Source organism: Physeter macrocephalus, unplaced genomic scaffold (genome assembly GCF_002837175.3).
Source record: "Physeter macrocephalus isolate SW-GA unplaced genomic scaffold, ASM283717v5 random_949, whole genome shotgun sequence".
Lineage (NCBI taxonomy): Eukaryota > Metazoa > Chordata > Mammalia > Artiodactyla > Physeteridae > Physeter > Physeter macrocephalus.
The window spans coordinates 1-18,122 of NW_021146893.1; the positions used below are offsets into that span (position 1 = coordinate 1).

The 18,122-nt window shown below is 54.0% G+C and overlaps 1 protein-coding gene and 1 long non-coding RNA gene across 2 annotated transcripts; one reads left to right on the forward strand and one right to left on the reverse strand.

The window, feature by feature from the left end:
- Positions 1-8,046: 8,046 nt before the first annotated feature.
- LOC102979659 (uncharacterized) lies at positions 8,047-11,718 on the reverse strand. The gene is made up of 3 exons (XR_447617.4): positions 11,613-11,718; positions 11,184-11,317; positions 8,047-9,908 (listed from the first exon to the last, which is right to left on the reverse strand). It is a non-coding gene; the product is annotated as an uncharacterized lncRNA (long non-coding RNA).
- A 590-nt stretch (positions 11,719-12,308) lies between these two features.
- DMRTA2 (DMRT like family A2) lies at positions 12,309-17,793 on the forward strand. Its single transcript, XM_024119837.1, has 3 exons — positions 12,309-12,637; positions 14,159-14,722; positions 16,229-17,793. Exons 2-3 carry the CDS (start codon positions 14,167-14,169, stop codon positions 17,278-17,280), a joined length of 1,608 nt encoding a protein of 535 aa, XP_023975605.1. The 5' UTR covers positions 12,309-12,637; positions 14,159-14,166; the 3' UTR covers positions 17,281-17,793.
- The last annotated feature ends 329 nt before the right edge of the window (positions 17,794-18,122 follow it).

Here is an 18,122-nt window from a genome sequence, read left to right on the forward strand (position 1 = left end):
TGACGATGCAGTGCTACCTTCAAGGAAATTATGACATAACTAAGGCATTTCAAATAGTAATTACAATAACAACATCTTTTAAATGTTGGAGGATGCTAAAAGGGATGAAAAGTCAGTTTTATAGAAAACTCAGCTTTCCAAAAATGACTCATTCCCCAGTGTGTCAAGAGCCAGAATTTAAGCAATGTCTTTTATTTTTAAGTACATGCAGTGATGTAAGAAAGTTCCCATAGCTTCTGCCTCTGACATCTCCAAACTCCACTCCCTACTCCTTCATCCTTTGTCCCACTGACATTTCTTCCCTCCAGACCTTTATCATTTCTCACCTGGGTTATAAACCCACATCCTAACTGATCTCCCTTTCTCCAGTCCCTTCTCTTCTAGACCAGTCTCCACCTGTCAGAAACAGCTTTCTAAAACACCTGCCTCACCGTGCTACACCCCTGCTTCGATCCCCCCAAAGGCTTCCCATTGCCCTCCAAATAAAATCCAAACTCAGCTTGGATTTAAAACTCCTGTCATCTGTTCCCTACCTCCCTCCCCATCTGTATTTCCAGCCATGCCCTCAACACACATACCGACTACCTTGCAGTTTCCTGAAGGCATCCGCTTTCTGTCACCTCTGTCCTCGCACGCTATCCCCTCTGCCCTGAGTGCTCCTCCATCACCGTTAGACTCCTACCACCACCCATCCAGCCTTCACTTCCAGTTCAGACTTCACCTCCTCCAGGATGGCTTCCCCGACCATTACCACACCCTCTGCACACTCTCCAGGGTAGGTGCCTGTGCTGTGAGTCTTCAGCCCTGTATGGACTTTCTTGAAGCACTGGATCGCTCTGAACTATAACTCTCAGCTCACATGTCCTCCCTCCCCCACCCCCAGACTGTGAGCTCCCCAAAGAGTCTGAGTCACTTCATATCCTTAAGGCCTAGTGAAATGACTAGTACATAGTAAGCACAGAGTAAATTTGTGCTTATTAACTGAATTCAAACAAAGAAATAATGATGGTCATGTACTAATAGGGTGGTCACTTCCACCTCTAACATCCAGCTTATCTGGGAACATTGTGAGGGCCGAGCCAGGTCATAGTCATCTGTTTATTCCCCTAGCCAGCCCAGGGTCTGGCACGTAGCAGTCGTGCACCCAGTAGGTACTGAAGCAGTTGATTACTTGGAGCTGGAGCAAAACCAACTGGAGCTGGTGAGGAGAGACGGAGAGTAAGGGAATTGGTGTTGAGCACCCAGGTAAGCCTTGCACTGTGCTGGGGGCTTTATGCCCTGTCCTCCCACAGCTGCCTCAGAATCACTGTGAGGTCACTACTGTTAATGTCCTCATTTTACAGTTAGCAAAACTGAGGCTCAGAGAAATTATGTCACTGTCCCAGAGACATGCAGCGGTAGGGAGAGAAGCTGGCCTTCCAGTCTGGATCTGAGCCCAACCCTCATGCCGTCTCTGTCTCCCCTCATCAGTGAGGCTCCCTCCCTGAGCTGCTTCAGTAGCTGTAACTTCTAGCCCACAGATGATAGAGCATAATAAACATTCCCACACACTCCCCTTTGCCTTCCGGGCTGCCATGCTTCTCTAGTTTTCCTCCCACCTCTCTGAAAGTTCCCCCTCTGTCCCCTCTGTAGTTTTCCTGTTCTGCTTGCCTGTGAAATGTCAGCAGCCCCTGAGTTCCTTCCTCTGCTCTCTGCTCTTCCAAACTTTCCTTAGATAAGAGGCAATCTGTACTTTGATACTCAATTCAGATTTTACCTAAAGTATAAACTCCATGAGGGTAGAGTCCATGTCAACCTAATTTGTTGTTTTATCCCTCAGCATGGGCCTGGCACTGTGTAGGTGCTTGATAAATGGCTGTTGGTAAGAGAGTGAACATTTATAGCGTGTCTACTGAACTCATTTATTCCTCACAACAACCCCATGAAGTAGGAACTATTACTCTCCCCGCTTTATTGGTGAGCAAATTGAGGCACAAGAGATTATGTAGGTAATTTGCCCAAGGTCATACAGCTAGTAAACCAAGAAGTCGGATTCAAACACAGGCAGTTTGCCTCCAGAATTCAGGCAGTTATCACTCCACCCCACTACTTCTCCTCCAGGAAGCCTCATGGAATCCCCAGGACAAGTTAGGGCCCCTTCTAATCCCCGTGTTTACCCCTAGTAGAACACTTATGACAATACTGTGACTATATGCACAGAAGTCTACCCTGGAGACCATGACAGGTCTGTCCCCACTGGGCCTGGCACAGGGCACAGACAGTAAATGTTACACGAATGAATGAACTACAGAACTGCCCTCTGAGGTGGAACATACGATCCCTGTCTCTTACATTAATAAACTGAGGCTTAGAGAGGTTAAATCACTTGCCCCAAATCTCATAGCTACTATATAACATACCCTGTCTAACTCCAAGGTAAATGTTTTTTCCCACCATGCATTTTCATCAGACCAGCATTTAATTTAAGTACTTTTAAGTTCCCTTTTCCGTATGGAGATTGGATCCGTTTTGACTCATCCATCCATTCATCATTTACGCTTTTCATTAAACATTGATTCTCAGCCTCTACCCTTGGCCCAGAACTCCCAGGCTGGGGTGGGACCACCAACTTCAAGGCAGTGTGGTCAATGCTAGAGGAGTTCCAGGAGCTGTGGGAACCCAGAGGAGACCCCTAGTCAGGGCAGTCAGAGGGCTTCTGGGGAGGGGTGAAGCCCATCTAGGAGCCCTGGCCAGAGTCCTCTCTGTAATGAATGGGGCCACCCAAGCCCAACAGTCAGATCCCAGAGTTAGAGAAGGTAAGCAGCCTACAAGATCAGACTGGAGCCTGCCCCTCTGGGCTCGGGTCTCCAGGCCCCTGGAAATGTTATTGCCTTACTTGAGCACACACTGGTAACATTTGCATAGGACTTTCCTGAGGAGTTGGCAACAAAGAGAGTCTTACTGAAATTTTTCTGTGTTTTGGGAGTTGGATGGAAGCACGTGCAAGGGAAACCAGGTGTGGAGGCCAGGAACTTTGCTCTATTTCCAGAGGCGGATGCCAAGGCCTCAGCTGGATGGAGCATTCCACATGGGAATCGTCTTCTTCCTAGCTGGGTCTGCATAGTCATTTTCTCATTTCAAAGCATTTCCGAATCCAGCAGGTCTACCTTTTCTCATTCTACCGATGAAGAAATGGAGGACCAGAGCAGTGAAGTGACTTGGCCAAGGCCTCCCTTCTGGCATGCCTTCAACTACACCAAGCATCAGTGGGGAACTGGCTTGCACAGCTGTTGCCTACATGCCTCAGTTTCTTCATATAAAAAAGGGGTGCATTTTATGAGTTTTTTATATGCTATGGGAGGTCATGAACACAGAAGAACAGGTTCTCTGGAATAAAAGTGGTACTGTGCCACGGGGGCACAGAGCCCAGCCCCTGCCTTTGGGGAGCCCCACTAAGAACCAGCAGTTGCCAGGGTGTGCTCCAAATAGTGGAAGAGAAGAGATGGGTGGGGGATGCTTCCAGAGGCTGGGGGTGGGCCCTGGGCTGGGCTGCTCCTTTCTTACTGACACAGTACCACTTTGTGCTTTGTGACAAACATGTTCTGGTTAATGGAGCCCCTGAAGAAGGTGGTGGGTGGAGTGGGGAGGGAGGGAGATAACCCCGGGTCCACCAGAAGATCTCTGAGCCATGCAAATCCATCAGAATTCTGATTCTGGAGGGAGTTTTCAGATTATGGTTCAAAGTGCAGAGGCACTTCCTGTCACCAGCTCCCAGCTCCCCAGTCTTCCTTCTAATGGAGGCAAAAAGGTACGGAGAAAGGAAAGGTTTTCCTCTCTGCAGGCAAAGAGAGGAAATCATTCATCCAACAACTGCTAACAAATAATAATACCCAGTATACCTGAGTGTTTGCTACGTGTCAGACACTGAGGACTTTACATCAACTGTGTTACTGAAGCCTCGCAATGATCCCATGAAAGCACTGTTTTTACTCCCATCTCAGGTAGGAGGAAATGTGACGAATGCAGGACTCCAGCCCAGGTCTGTTTCCACACTGGCAGCCCTGCTCAGCCAGGCCCTCTGACCAGAGGTACTGGGGATGCATAAAGGGTGGTGCCAGACTCTTGCCAGGCAGTGAGGGCACAGTGTGGTCAGTCCTGAGGGGCGAAGGGGGGTTCTAGGTGCACAGAAGGGAGTGAAGAAACCCCCAAGAAAAGAGGCTCCAAACACCTTCCTCCACCTCTCCTCTACCCATCCCCAGGGGATCAGTTCAGAGAAATGGGGGTGAAGAAAGTGGACGCAACTCCACCTCCAAGTCTCCAACCAGTCTCTTCTGTAGATGCAAAGAACAGTTCTCGTGTCCCCCCGCCCGCCCCAGATGTGTGACCCTGGGAAAGTCACTTCCTCTCTCAGTTTCCTCCAGTATGAATTGGAGATGAAGATGGGTGGCTGCGTAGCTAGAGAGAGGGGGCAATGCAGAGGCACTCGGAGAGCTTGCAGGGTCAGCCTGTGCGGATGGTACCTCTGACAAGTACAGGGGGTATCCAAGGGGCTGCGTGCTAAAGAGCCAGTAGAAGTTTCCCAGGTAACTGACTGGCCTGGGCCTGGGAACCTGGAGGGGGCGTCTGTACCTCGTTGCCACCCCAAGCCTGGAGTCTGAACCACCCACTGGGGCAAAAGGGCCTACTTGTGAGCCAGCTTCCTGACCCCAACCCTGCCACCGCCCTGACCAGGGAAGAGAGTGAACATGTTGGGCTCCAGGCCAACCAGTATCCCGTCCTTAGCCAGTTATGCAGCTTGGAACTCACCCACCATACACAGTATGGAAGAAGACTGGGCGGTCCCAGGGCAAAAGAAGGGGTGGGGGGAATAGGAGGTGGGGCAGTGGTGGTGGAAGTCAGAGTAGGAGAGCTCTTTTATCTGAGAGGGAGATAGGCCCGGGGGGGCGGGGGGAGTCTGGGGCTGCCAGCGAGGATGGATTAGGTCTCTCCCTCCAAGCCACACCCCTCTCTCATGTCTTCATTTTGGTCAGTGACCTGGGGATTACAGGCTGCTGACAGATGGTCCCTCCACTTCTGAAGCGGGGTCAGGACTCAAACCCGGCTGATTCTGCCCGAGAGCCGAGCCCTAATGCCCTTCCTCTTCGCATTTCCTTCCCCCCAAATGCGGTAGCCTGGCCACTGCCATCCTCCAGGCAGTGTGATTCCAGTGTGGCCGGGAGGCAAGCCCAGAGGGGGTCACAGCAGCGGTGGCTCCCGAGTCGCGAGTCTGGATGGCGGGGAGTCTGGTTGGCGGGTCGGCCCCAGGGCTGATTCCCGGAATCGCTGTTTCCAAACGCCCTCTTGGGAGATGGAGGCCAGGAGAAGGAAAGTCCAAAGAAGACCACCCTGCGTGTACACACCGTCCCCAAAGTCCCAGGAGGACCTGCAGATCACTTGGGCCTTTGCACCGTTTTGTCTGGGCAGAATCGCCTCTCTCTCCCTCCCTTCCTCGGCCTGGTCAATTCCAGGTCCTTCCAAACTCAGCTCCAGGAAACTGTGAGAACTAATTTAAAAGGGGGAGGGGTCAGAAAGGAGGCCGGTTTCAAGATAAGTATACTGTAATCCATAACTTTCTTCTGCTTCTGTCATAACCAGTTAGACGTTGTAATGAGTGAAAAGATTCCATTCACAATAGCCACATAAAATGCCAAGGAATGCTTAAGGAACAGAACTGTAGGAACAAAACGACAAAATTTACAAAGAGACATAAAAGTCGTGAATAAGTGAAAGTCATTCTGGGTCCTAGATGGAAAAATACCATATTGTGAAGATGTATAATCTCCCTCAAATTAATTTTTAAAGGCAGTTAAACCAACTTTCCAAAGGGCTTTTTAACTTCACTTTCTTTTTGGAACTAGCCTTAAAACTTCTAAAATATTTATTCAGAAAACTGTTTTTCCAAAACAGCCATGAGAATTTTGGAGGAAAAAAAAAAAAAAAAGAATCAGGAATCAGAAGGTGACTTGCCCTTCCAAGTATTACAGAACTACAATAATTAAAAGAGTGATACTAGTGCAAAAGGAAATAGCTCCCTAGATGAGAAAGCACTGAGAGGACCTAATTTCACCTGAGAATGCAGTGTAGGTATCTGGTCAGTGCGGACACAGTGGGTTATTAAGTAGTGCTGTAATAACTGGCAAATCATTGGGGTGGGGGGGAATTAAATCACAAACGTCACATCTTCCACCAAAATTAATTTCAAATAAAGATATAAATGTAAATAATTTTAAAAGCTCTAATATAAAATATAAGAATGCTTTTAGAAAGTTGGATTTTAAAACCCTTGTTAAGTATGACCTGTAAATAGAATCTATAAAGAAAAAAATGACAGATTTGACTACATGAAAAATTTTAATTTTGGTATAACAATAACAAAACAGGATCAACAAAAACAAAAATGGAGAAATGCAGCATATGTCCAGATAAGAGGATACTGCTGCCTTTACTATATAAACAGCTATTACAAATTAAGAAAAAGAGAAACTATACGTTAGAAAAATAAGCAAAGATATACATAGATTTTTTTAAAAACATGAGTGACCAACACATATAGGAAAAACTAAGGAATCACTAAGGAATCACTAAGCAAATGCAAATTACAGTGACAATAAGATACATTTTTCCTGCTTGAACTGGCAAAGATTAAAAAGATCAGTAGATGCACTACTGTTGAGTGTGTTCATTGATACAACTTTTCCTGAGGGCTGACAGGTAGCTATCAAAACCTTAAAAAAAAAAAAAAAAAAAAAAAAGCCTCTGACCCTCTGACCATCAATCATTTCTAGGAATTTATCCTAAGAAAATAATTAGGCAAGTTCACAAAGGATGTTCATTGTAGCATTTTTTCAGTACAGCAAATATTGGAAACAAACTTAAATACCTATTAATAGGGAATTGGCTAAATAAATTAGGGTACATTCATACAATGTACCTACAGTTCATAGCAATTCTTTTAAAAGAGTATGTAGATATATTGACTGATAAGAAAAAATGCTTATATTTGTAAATTAAAAAGCAAGTAACAAAAAGTATATTTTTGTAAATGTAGGCACACAGAAATATATATATTCCAGATATTCTTTGCTGAAATGTGTAAAATGTTTTATAATGTTTTACTTATCAGAACAGGCAATAATAATGTTTCCATTTGGGAAGCCTGACGTCTTGCATCAGGGGTCCCTTTCTTCAGAAGCGTCCCTTGACCCTTCTTTGCCCACTCCCACCGCAGCCCTTTTCTCACTATGAGGTCATTGACAGATGACTGTGTCCACAACTGACCAACGAGCTCTTTCAGGGCCCATCGCGATGGATTTATCTCCAGTCCTCAGTGCCAGGCACATACTAGGTGCTCAATATTAGTGAAATGAATGAATGAATGGCCAGTATTCATGTTTTCATTAATAATCAGCAAGTTGAATGTAATCGAATCGGCTGAAAGCCCCCAGGCCTGCTCCTACCCGCCCAGAACTGAAGGTGAGAAGAAAAATGCTTGAGAGTGGGAGTCGGATCTGGGTGCCTCTCTTCCTCTAGGCTCAGCAGCACTGCAACCCCGGCAAGTTACGTTGCCTCGCTGAACCTTGGAACCTCGGCCGACTCAACCCTGAAACGCGGAAGGTCACACCTCCCCCAAGGACTGCCTACCAAGCAAGACAGCACACACCAAACGTTTAGCAGAGTAGTGGTACACAGTAGGCGCTCAAAACTAGAAGCAAGTAGTTGAGCAAGGAACACCACTCTGCGCGTTTGTCCCAGGCTCAGATGCGCTCAACGAGAAGGATGTGGAGACAGGAAGCCTGGCGACACTGGGCGGCCGCCTCCCCTGCGCGTGACCTGCAGACATCGGGGCTGGATCCAAAGGAGGGCTGCTACTGTGGCTCTGCGTTGGGGCTCCGGCCGCTCTCCCCGCGTGGATGCCCTGGCTCCCCCGCCCTCAGCTAGGGCCCCGGCCCACTCCTTCCCTGGGGTTGGAGAGCCGGGGAAGGGGCTGGTCCTGCGGGCGCGAGGTAAGTGTTCCGAGAGGGGCCTCAGGCCAGAAAACCGTCCCCCGCACCCAGCCCGAGCCCTCGCCTAGACCCCGGCAGAACTTGGGCCTTGGGTAGGGGCCTCCCCTGGTATGCCTGGGTTTGAGTTCTGCTCTGTTCTGTACTCGTTGTAAGATGTGGGTCAAGTTGCCTCGCTTCTCTGTTTTCTCACCTGTCAAGTGGGGTAACTGGACTTGCCTCTCAGAGACAGAGCGTGGTGCGACTTAAGACACTGTGAAGGAAGGGCAAGGCGTAGGGTCCCTCACAGGAAGAGCGCCTGAGAAGTCAAGCGCCACGATAGCAGAGGGTCTTTCTGGCCGCAAAGTTGTACCTGGGTCCTTGGTCCTGGCCTAGGCCGGATCTATGGCCTTGACCACGCAAAAGCCGTTTTAGCGGGCTCGGGACCTGGCACTGCAAGCCAGGCTGCGCTTCTCCCTGTCCATCTGGGGGTGCACGCGGCTGACAGTCTTAACGTGGCTCGAGAGTTGATCCGGAGGAAAATGTTGTCGTTGTGTGTCTATGCGTGTACAGGTGTGTGAGTATCCACGCGCGTGTCGTATGCACAAGAGCGCCCGTGGTTGTGCAGGAAACAGCGTGCTTGGGGCGGCCCGCGTAGAATCCTTCTCCCAAAGGCACCTTCCCTCTTTTCCCCACGCCCCCCTCCGGGTAAGGAGTTTCAGCCAAACTAACGGAATCTGGCGTCGCCAGGGGAGGGGTAGGGATGGGAGGGGCGATTCCGTCCCGGAGCCACTGGTTTGAGGATAATTACTTTTAATGTCAGAAAGATTTAGTTTAATATCATCTCTATTAGGCTGCCGGGAGGGTAATTAAACGCGCCGCGCCGCAGCCGGCAAACAGATGGCGTCTGCTTGCTCCGAGGGCGCGGGCAAACAGCGCAAAAGTCAATGCCACCCGGGTTCCCCACCAGCGCCCCCGGGCCTGCTCCTACTCAGCACCACCGCGCCGCGCCTCCAGCCCCCTCCACACCCTCAGTCCCCAACCCCGGCCTCACCCTGGGTCTCCACCAGGGCTATACCTTTGTACCCCACCACTGCCTGGGCAGGGGCGAGGGCTGGGGACCAGTCTCAGACATGAAGGAAGTGGATTTTCGTTGCTCAGAGCGCTCCCCCGGGGCCCTCACACCCTGGCACGGCAGAGGCGTAAGCAACTGAGTTTGAGCCAGGAGGACGTGCATGAGTGAGTGTGTATGTGTGTGACTGTGTGAAGATGGGCTTTCTGCCCTCAGCCACTTTATTTGTCCTGGAGGTCTGGCTTTCTCTGCTCAGGGTCCAGCGGCCCTCAAGGCCCTCGGGTAGGGTTAGGTCCGTGGACGAGCGACGGCGCAAGTGCACGAGCATATGCTCCGGTCTGGTGTTCAGCCACCGAGATGGGAATCTGTGAACACCTGGGTGAGAGGTCACTCACCGAGTGAAAGTCTCAGAATGAGGACATGCTTATGAGAGCGCTGTGAAGTCCATCAAACTTTCCGAAGGGATCCTCTCCGGTGGGAGAGCAGCGTCAGAGATGCATGCACCCCCTGGGCGGACACTCCGTGCAGGTACGAGGTGTGTCCAAGACTTGTGCAGAATGAGGTCATACGTGCAGACTGTGTGTCCAGCTGTGAAGCCACACTCTGGTGTGTGTCAGGGGCGTAGCCCCTAATGCCTCAGTCTGGGCATGCTCTCCCCACCGCTGGCAGCTCTGTGCAGCCACCCCCTTCTGGTCTGCTCCCCTCTGAGAGCGCAGGCCAAATCAGGACTAGCTCAGAGCGGCCTGTGGGAGTGTGAGTGCAGTGACTTCGACCAAGGACGGTTACTCTGACTCCTTCCATGACACATTCACTTCCGTGAGCAGGGGGGACATCAGAACCTCGGGGATATCAAAAGAAAGGTTGTGGGTCCCGGACCTGTTGGGCTGTGAACCCGAGGAGAGAGGTGACTGCTCTAGGGGTGGGCAGGTTCCCCCTGATTGGGCTGGGTTCCAGGATGTGTCCTCTCCCCAACTTAAGAAAATGAGATTCCTTCTGCGCCAGCGGGAAAACGCGGGGATCCCAAATCCTGTGGCTTGACCCTTGGCTGCCGCAGGATCACTGGGACCTGACTGGGGGAATCTCACAGTGGCCTGGCCTTAAGTGCGAAGAGGGGTGTTTGGGCCAACGCCCCCCCGGAAGCTAGGCAGATTTCTATTGTTCATTTCGTTTGGGGTTTAAAATAATGTCTCGAAAACTTTATCCAAGGTAGCTCTTGGAGGAGGCGCCGGATTCTGTCGTCTCTCCTCCACCCACCGCCCTGCCAGGGTGCAGTTAACGCATAGATTTCCTTGACCTCATAACTTCAAGTTGTTGGAAGGTGGGGTCTGGGTCCTTCGCTCCTAAAGGATTTTTATCCCAGACTCACTTCCTTACCCGCAGTCCATGCCGGAGACCCAGCAGGAGCTGACCCCTTTCTCTCTCCCAAACACATTCTCAGGCTCCAGCAAGTGGAATTTGCTAGGAGCGAACAGCCGGGTTTCTAGCCTTATCGCAGACTGTCAAGGTCTGAGCACGCTGCGCGCGGCCCTGGTCAACTTTCTAGAAGCAATCTGTCCGAATCCGCCTGGCTCTTGCGCGCACCACCCCCTCCCCCGCCCCGGTCCTCGGTTTGGCTTCGCCGAGGAACCTGCGCGAGGTCCCGCGCTGTGCGGTGGGGCCTCGCTCGTCTCGCCTTCCTACCCCAATCCCCAGCCCCCGGCGTCAGAGGCGTTCGGGCTGGCAGCAGTAGACCTGCCAAGTGGAAGGGGCTGCGTTCCGAGGCCCCCGGCCGAGTCTGCACGCCCAGTACGTTCGAGCCCCGGCTAGCGCGGGCCAGAGCCTGGGGGCCCTGGAAGTTCGAAAGGGCAATACTGCGACCCTTGGTCGGGAGTGGAGGGAGAACGACTGGAAAACTCATTTTTTTCTCATGAATTAAACGAATTTTCTTTACTCTGAAGGAGAGAGAGAAAAGTAGAAAAGAAAAATGAGTGAGAGAACATTAGAACGAGGAAAAGACAGCAAGTAAAGGGAAAGAGACTCACAGCGAGAGAAACCCGAAGCGATACCGCCCGAGGACCGCGGCATTAATTCCAGATGTTGCCATTCAAGAGGGAAACAAAATCCGAAACTGTTACCTCCTCTGCGCACCGAGCTTTTCCTCAGAGCCGTGACGTCAGGACGGGAGGGTAAGGCGAAAGTTAAAACTACTCATTGGGGCCCGCGGCGACCTTGTCTCTGGACCGGAAGAACAGGCAGACTGATGTGCGTCCTGCGTCCAAGAGGATATGGGGAGACAGAGAGAAGCCACTTTTTACTTTCGTTTAAAAAAGAAAATCAAACTGTTAACTTAAAACAACGACGAAAAGAATCCCACCACCACGGAAAAGATATCTAGATGCTGCAGAAGTGAGGAAAGGAAAGCAAAATCGGCAGAAGGACGGGGTTAGAGGGGCTGGGAAAGGAAAGGCGGAGAGCGCACTGCCCCGGCGGGCGCCGACCGGAAGCGCCATCTCATTTCTCCTCTCCCGGCTCCTTAAAAACGAAAAGCCTCAAGCCACACTTACCCTCTGTGATGCCTATCGTACCAGGACTTTTAAAATAAAGGATCTGCCTTTTAAAGGCGGCGGGGTGGGGGGGAAACAGCCTCCACTACCCCAAACGCGTTGGACTTGGGAGCATGCCGAAACAGAGCCGGATGGAGGGAGGAAAAATCTTCCTGGCATTTATGCCATGAGCACCCTCCCTTCTCCACCCCCGCGCTCCCATTCCACCCCCACCCCGACCGCGGTAATTGAATTGTCACCTGCCCCCATCCCGCCCTGGGCCGCCAGGGCTACTTGGGGAGGTCGGCCTTGCCAAGCGCCCCCGGCCAGTGAGAGCGGCGCAGCGGAGCCCGCGCCCCAGAAACCGAGGGGTTACACACGTCTACGTAGAGGCGCACCGGACACGGTAATTAGGCGCAATTCACACGCTCTCGGGCACACGGAAACTACTTGTCACGGTATTTTCAACGCTCCTCCTTGCCCACTTTTTTCCACTCCTTCCCTGGAGCGCCCCCTCCCCTCCCCTCCCCGAGGCCCTCAGAGAAGCTTTTGGAGTTTCGAATCTTTCGGACACTGTAGAGTGCGGGGCTCCCCGGGCGCGGGCCCGGCCAATCAGAGCGCCGTCTGCCTCCCCTGGCCAATGGCAGGCGCCACATTGTTGGCCAATTCTGTCTAATGGAGCCCTAAGGAGCAACAATAGAGCGGGGGAGCTGTTCATTGAGAGTCTGGCAGCGCCGGGCAGCTGGGGCCAGGCTGTGTGCAGCGTCCGGCGCGCTCCGCGAGGGGACGCGGCGCGGCAAGGGCCGGGTCGCGGGTTCCAGCCAGTCGATCCCTAAACGGTTCCCCGGCTCCGATTTCCGACGGAAGGGTTGGACTGCGCAGCGTTCTGAGGGGGTCCGGAAGTTCGGACATGGTGACTGAAGGAGGGTGACGTGGTCAGATAAGGGGCCGGGGGCAAGGGGAAGAGGCTGAGAGCGCCAGCGTCGCGAGCGGAGCTGGGAGGCGCGTGCAGCGCCCGCGGAGGAGGATCCCCGAGCCCAAGGCAGGTAGTTGAGGGCCGCAGGGAGGGCATGGGAGGCGGCCCGGCCTTCCGCCCCTGCTGATGAAGCCCGGGCCACTCTGGCCTCAGGGACTGCGCGGCTCGAGGGGCCTGAGGGAAGAAGGCAGCGCGCAAAGAAACGGGGTCCAGAATTCTTGGGCGGAGACACCAGGATTCGGGCTCAGGCAGGGAACCGGAGACCCAGAGGAGGCCGCGGCGGAAGCTTAGAGTTGGGCCCGCTTGGGCCTTCTGAGGCCACGGCGCAGGGGGGACTCCTGCGTTCTCTCAGACCCAGTACCAGAGGCGACTCCCACGCCTCGGTGGTGGCTGCTGGGCCATTCAAGTCCCAGGAACCTAACTCCGAGACCAGAACTTGGGAATCTGCTCCCGAGCGGGGTCCCGCGGTGCCCCAGAATGGAGAGGGCGTGTCTGACGACTGGATCCCTAAACCGGGAGGGGAGGGGAAGGCCGGGTGAGTTGGTCAGCTAAAAGGCTCTCCCTCCTGCAATGCCTAACTTTTGCAAGATACTTTTTCCTCCCCGACTACTCCAGACTACAAGGCTAAAAACTGTGCCACAGGTTTACTCCATCTCCAAGCCCAGCCTATGCCTGAGGGGTTTTTTTTCACGCACACCCCTCTCTCCCGCGTGGACCCTGGGTCCCCGACCCCCATATTACCTGTTTCTCGCCCCTCAAGCTAATCCTCGGGCTGGGTTTGCCTATCGAAAGCAAGATCCTTCCGCTGCATTTCCTCTGTAATCCACCTCCCCAGGCCTCCTGAGCTCAGCTCCACACCATTTTCTTCCCCCTGGAGGCCCGCCCCTTGGAACTTGGACCCCCACATTTCCACGGGTCCCTGGGCCCCTGGGCCTAACTTTGCCCCTGAGTTGCTTCCTAGACTTCACTCCACTTCCTAGAGCTTTTTTTTTTTCGTCCCTGAGTTTTCTCTCCAACTCTCCTGCTCCCACCAGCAAAAAATCTTCCAGCCCAACCAGCTGAACTCTATGCCTTGATATCATCCTCCTCTTCACCCTTCTACAAAACTGAACGTTTCGCCTCGGGTTTTCCTGTTTTGCTCTTGGCATCAGTCTAACTGTTGGGTCAAAATTTTCTAATTCGAGTCCCATCAAACAAACATTTCTCTCTGCCTGTCTAACCTCAGTTCTGCTAAACTCTGGGGGATCTTTTTTTTTTTTTTCAAACCCTTGTTACATTCATCTGAACCAATGACTTTCAAACTTTACGTCTTTTAATTTTTTCCAGTGGAACCACTGATTCAGATGAAATCTTACACCCAATGCATAAATCAGTTGTAAGAACTCCGGTGGGAGTGGGGTCGGGGAGCTGGGCATTTACAAGGGGGCTCCAAAGGCACCTCCTCCCAGCGATTCGGCAACTGCTAGCCGAACCTCCCGCTGCCGAAATGCCCCTCTCTAAACCTGGATTCCTCCAGGGTACGCTTTAGCTTAGCGCACCATGCGCTCCTCACCGCAAGTTTCTCCCCTCTTCCCACGGTGTTCCACGCCAGGTCCTGCCATGGAGCTGCGCTCCGAGTTGCCCAGCGTACCCGGCGCGGCGACGGCGGCTGCGACAGCGACGGGGCCGCCCGTGGCGTCGGTGGCGTCGGTGGCAGCGGCGGCGGCGGCAGCCGCTTCGCTACCTGTGAGCGTGGCGGGTGGCTTGCTACGAGCGCCGCCGCTGTTGTTGCGGGCTGCGGAGAAGTACCCGCGGACCCCCAAGTGCGCGCGCTGCCGCAACCACGGCGTGGTGTCTGCGCTCAAGGGCCACAAGCGCTACTGCCGCTGGAAGGACTGCCTGTGCGCCAAGTGCACGCTCATCGCCGAGCGCCAGCGCGTCATGGCGGCGCAGGTGGCGCTGCGCAGGCAACAGGCGCAGGAAGAGAACGAGGCGCGCGAGTTACAGCTTCTCTACGGCACTGCCGAGGGCCTGGCGCTGGCCGCCGCCAACGGCATCATCCCGCCGCGACCCGCCTACGAGGTCTTCGGCTCTGTGTGCGCCGCCGACGGCGGGGGGCCGGGAGCGGGAGCGCCCGCGGGGACCGGAGGCGGCGCCGCGGGCGCGGGGAGCTCAGGTGAGGAGAGGGGAGCAGGGACGGGGTCCAGGGGCGCGCGGCCCAGGGACTTGTCTCGGTACTGAAAGAGAACGCCCCACCTGGTGGAGTTGCTGCGCACCAAGCCCCTGATTTGAGGCATAAACACACAAACTTTCCTTTCTCCCCTTTCTGAAGCATTTGCACTTTATTCCTTTCTCTCACCGCAGGCCCAAATGTAAACGCTTTTATCTTATTGCCTCTACCCAAACGCAGCCATGTCCCAGCTTTCTTGCTCATTTCGCTGGGGCTTCTCCCCAGAGCGAGAACCCACGCGTCTTTTCTTTTCTTTCGTTCTGCGCTTCTGCACACGCCGCAGATCCCTCCGCTCCTTCCCAACTCTCTTCAGCAATCGGACCCTCTCCAAGTTCCCTTCCCCGCCCCGCTTCGCTTTCTCTAGGTACTGAGGACGCCGAATTCCTTCCCAACCCCACCCCCCTCCCGCCCCCGCAGGATTCCTTTTCTCCAGTTCCTAACGTTCCCTGGTCAACCGCCCTGCTCCTTCTTTCTAGCTTCCTTCCCCGCTCGTCTCCCTTTTCTCAGAGTACGCGCTCTCTCCCTTCTCTCAATCCCTTCCTCTTCCCAGTGCACTCCCTGTCTGGCTCTGGCCGCACCCTCTTCTTTGAGACTCCCTAGGCTTTTGGTGGAGAGGGTGCGGAATTAGGCCAGGGCTCACTCAGCTTCCAGCTTGGGAGAGAAGAACTTCTTAGGCCTTAATTTTTTTTAAGATTTTTTTTTGATGTGGACCACTTTTAAAGTCTTTTTATTGAATTTGTTACAATATTGCTTCTGTTTTATGTTTTGGTTTTTTGGCGGGAGGCACGTGGGATCTTAGCTCCCAACCAGGGATCAAACCTGGACCCCCTACGTTGGAAGGTGAAGTCTTAACCACTGGACCGCCAGGGAAGTCCCACTTAGGTCTTAATTTTGGAAAGGATGGATTAGAAATAGAGGCTCTACTTTTGCCTGTAGAGAGGCTTGGGATCTTGTAAATGCCCAAGGTGCATTCCCCTCCAGGCTGTGCTGCCCAGGGCCACAGAGCACCCAGGGCTGGGTTGGCTCTTGGAATCACAGGGGTGGAGTGAGGTCTTCTATACAGTGTGCGGTGCAGGTGCAAGTTGTGTTGGCTCCTGTTTGACCTCTGGGTCAGGCCACTTCTCCAGAGCAAGCCAAGACTAGGAAGGGTAAAGGTATTGGGCACAGATGTAGGAAGAGGGTCACTGGACACTGAGTTTACAGGGCACAGGTGGTTGGGGTTCTGGGTACAGAAAGAGAATGTGCTCTGGGAGCCGAGAAAGAGCCAGGGCTGTAGGGGCTCAGAGGGGAAGGAATGCTGGAAGGAAAAAGAAAGAAGGGCTTTGGAGCCAGTGAATGAGGGTTGTGAGGCTCAGAGGGAAAGGAAGCTGGAATCCAAAGGGCTCTGGTGCTGTGCGGTGCGGTCACTTCCCTGCTAACCGCTCCTTTACATACCCCTTTCTCCCCTCCTAGAGGCCAAGTTACAGAAGTTTGACGTATTCCCCAAGACGCTGCTTCAGGCAGGCCGCGCAGGCAGCCCGCAGCCGCCGCCGGGAAAGCCCTTATCACCCGACGGCGCGGACTCTGGTCCCGGGACATCGTCCCCAGAGGTGCGAGCGGGCTCGGGCTCGGAGAACGGCGACGGCGAGTCCTTTTCTGGGTCGCCCCTGGCCCGGGCCTCCAAGGAGGCAGGTGGCAGCTGCCCAGGCAGCGCTGGCCCCGGAGGCGGCGGCGAGGAGGACAGCCCGGGATCCGCCAGCCCTCTGGGTTCAGAATCCGGTTCCGAGGCCGACAAAGAAGAGGCAGAGGCCACGCCCGCGCCCGGGCTGGGCGGGGGCCCGGGTCCACGGCAGCGGACGCCGCTAGACATCTTGACGCGCGTCTTCCCGGGCCACCGGCGGGGTGTCCTGGAGCTAGTGTTGCAGGGCTGCGGCGGCGACGTGGTGCAGGCTATCGAGCAGGTGCTGAACCACCACCGCGGGGGCCTCGCGGCCGGCCTAGGCCCCGCCGTGCCCCCCGATAAGGCCGCGGTGGGGGCAGCAGCAGCAGCGGATGACGCGTGGCCTGGCCGCGTCGACGCCGCGGCCGCCGGGGGGCCGGGGCTGCCCGCGCCGCTGCAGGCGGGCCCAGCCGCACCTCCGCACCACAGACCTTTGCTGGCCGGCGCCATGGCGCCCGGGGCGCTGGGCTCGCTGAGCAGCCGCTCGGCCTTCTCGCCACTGCAGCCCAACGCCAGTCACTTCGGCGCCGATGCGGGCGCCTACCCGCTGGGCGCGCCGCTTGGCCTCAGCCCCCTGCGCCTGGCCTACTCGGCGGCGGCGGCGCACAGTCGCGGCCTGGCCTTCATGGCTCCCTACTCCACCGCCGGCCTGGTGCCCACACTCGGCTTCCGCCCGCCCATGGACTACGCCTTCAGTGATCTCATGCGCGACCGCTCGGCCGCCGCCGCTGCTGTGCACAAGGAGCCGACCTACGGCGGCGGCCTGTACGGGCCCATGGTCAATGGCGCCCCTGAGAAGCAGTAGGGCGAGCGGCCCGGCAGTCGGGCGGCCCCCAAACAGGGACCCCAGGCTTGCCCCGCGGGCCGCCGGCCCGTCTTTGCCTGGTGCGCTCTCTGCGCCCCGGCTGGGATCCTCTCGCTCCAAGGTGGTTTTCAGTTTTGTTTTGGACGGTGGGTAGGGAGAGCTGAGCAAAGAGGAGCAACTTCAGATGCAGATGTTCTCGGAGGGGATGTGAGACCCCCCATCCTCGTCCCGCGACCCCATCAAGGCTCCCCATCCCTTCAGAAGGCCGGGAATTCTTGAGAATTCAGAGGCTGCAGCCGCCGCGCAAGCTCCTGCCTCTCCTGTCACTATGCTCGTCACACCTGCCCGCGCTCCCAAATGGCTGGCAGGATAGTCCCGGGAGTCTGTGTTCTGTGTCTGCCCCTCCCTTAAAAAAATTTTAATATTCGCTCTAACAAATATAAATTTAGGATGTATAAATCTCTTGGCACTGAGTCGAGTCTTTGGGACACACATATATATCGATATCAATTGTAAAAAAAAAAAAAGGAAACAAGTTCTAAGGTGCACTTTCCTCGTTGCGGTATTTGTCGCTCTCTTTGTTGCTTATGCCGATAAGCATGGGTTTCCTTGGTGCAGTGTGAGTTTTTATATATGTATAAATCTATATATAAACTATACATATATATACAAGCCAGTGTATAATGTTATAAAATGGAATTCTAAGTTATTAATTGTAATCTGTAGGTGACCTCGGTATTAACGTGAAAAATATTCAAAAACAAGCAAAAAAAAAGACAAAACGGAAAAAAATTAGACTATGCGCGCATTGTACTTATCAGGTTTTATAGATTAAATATATT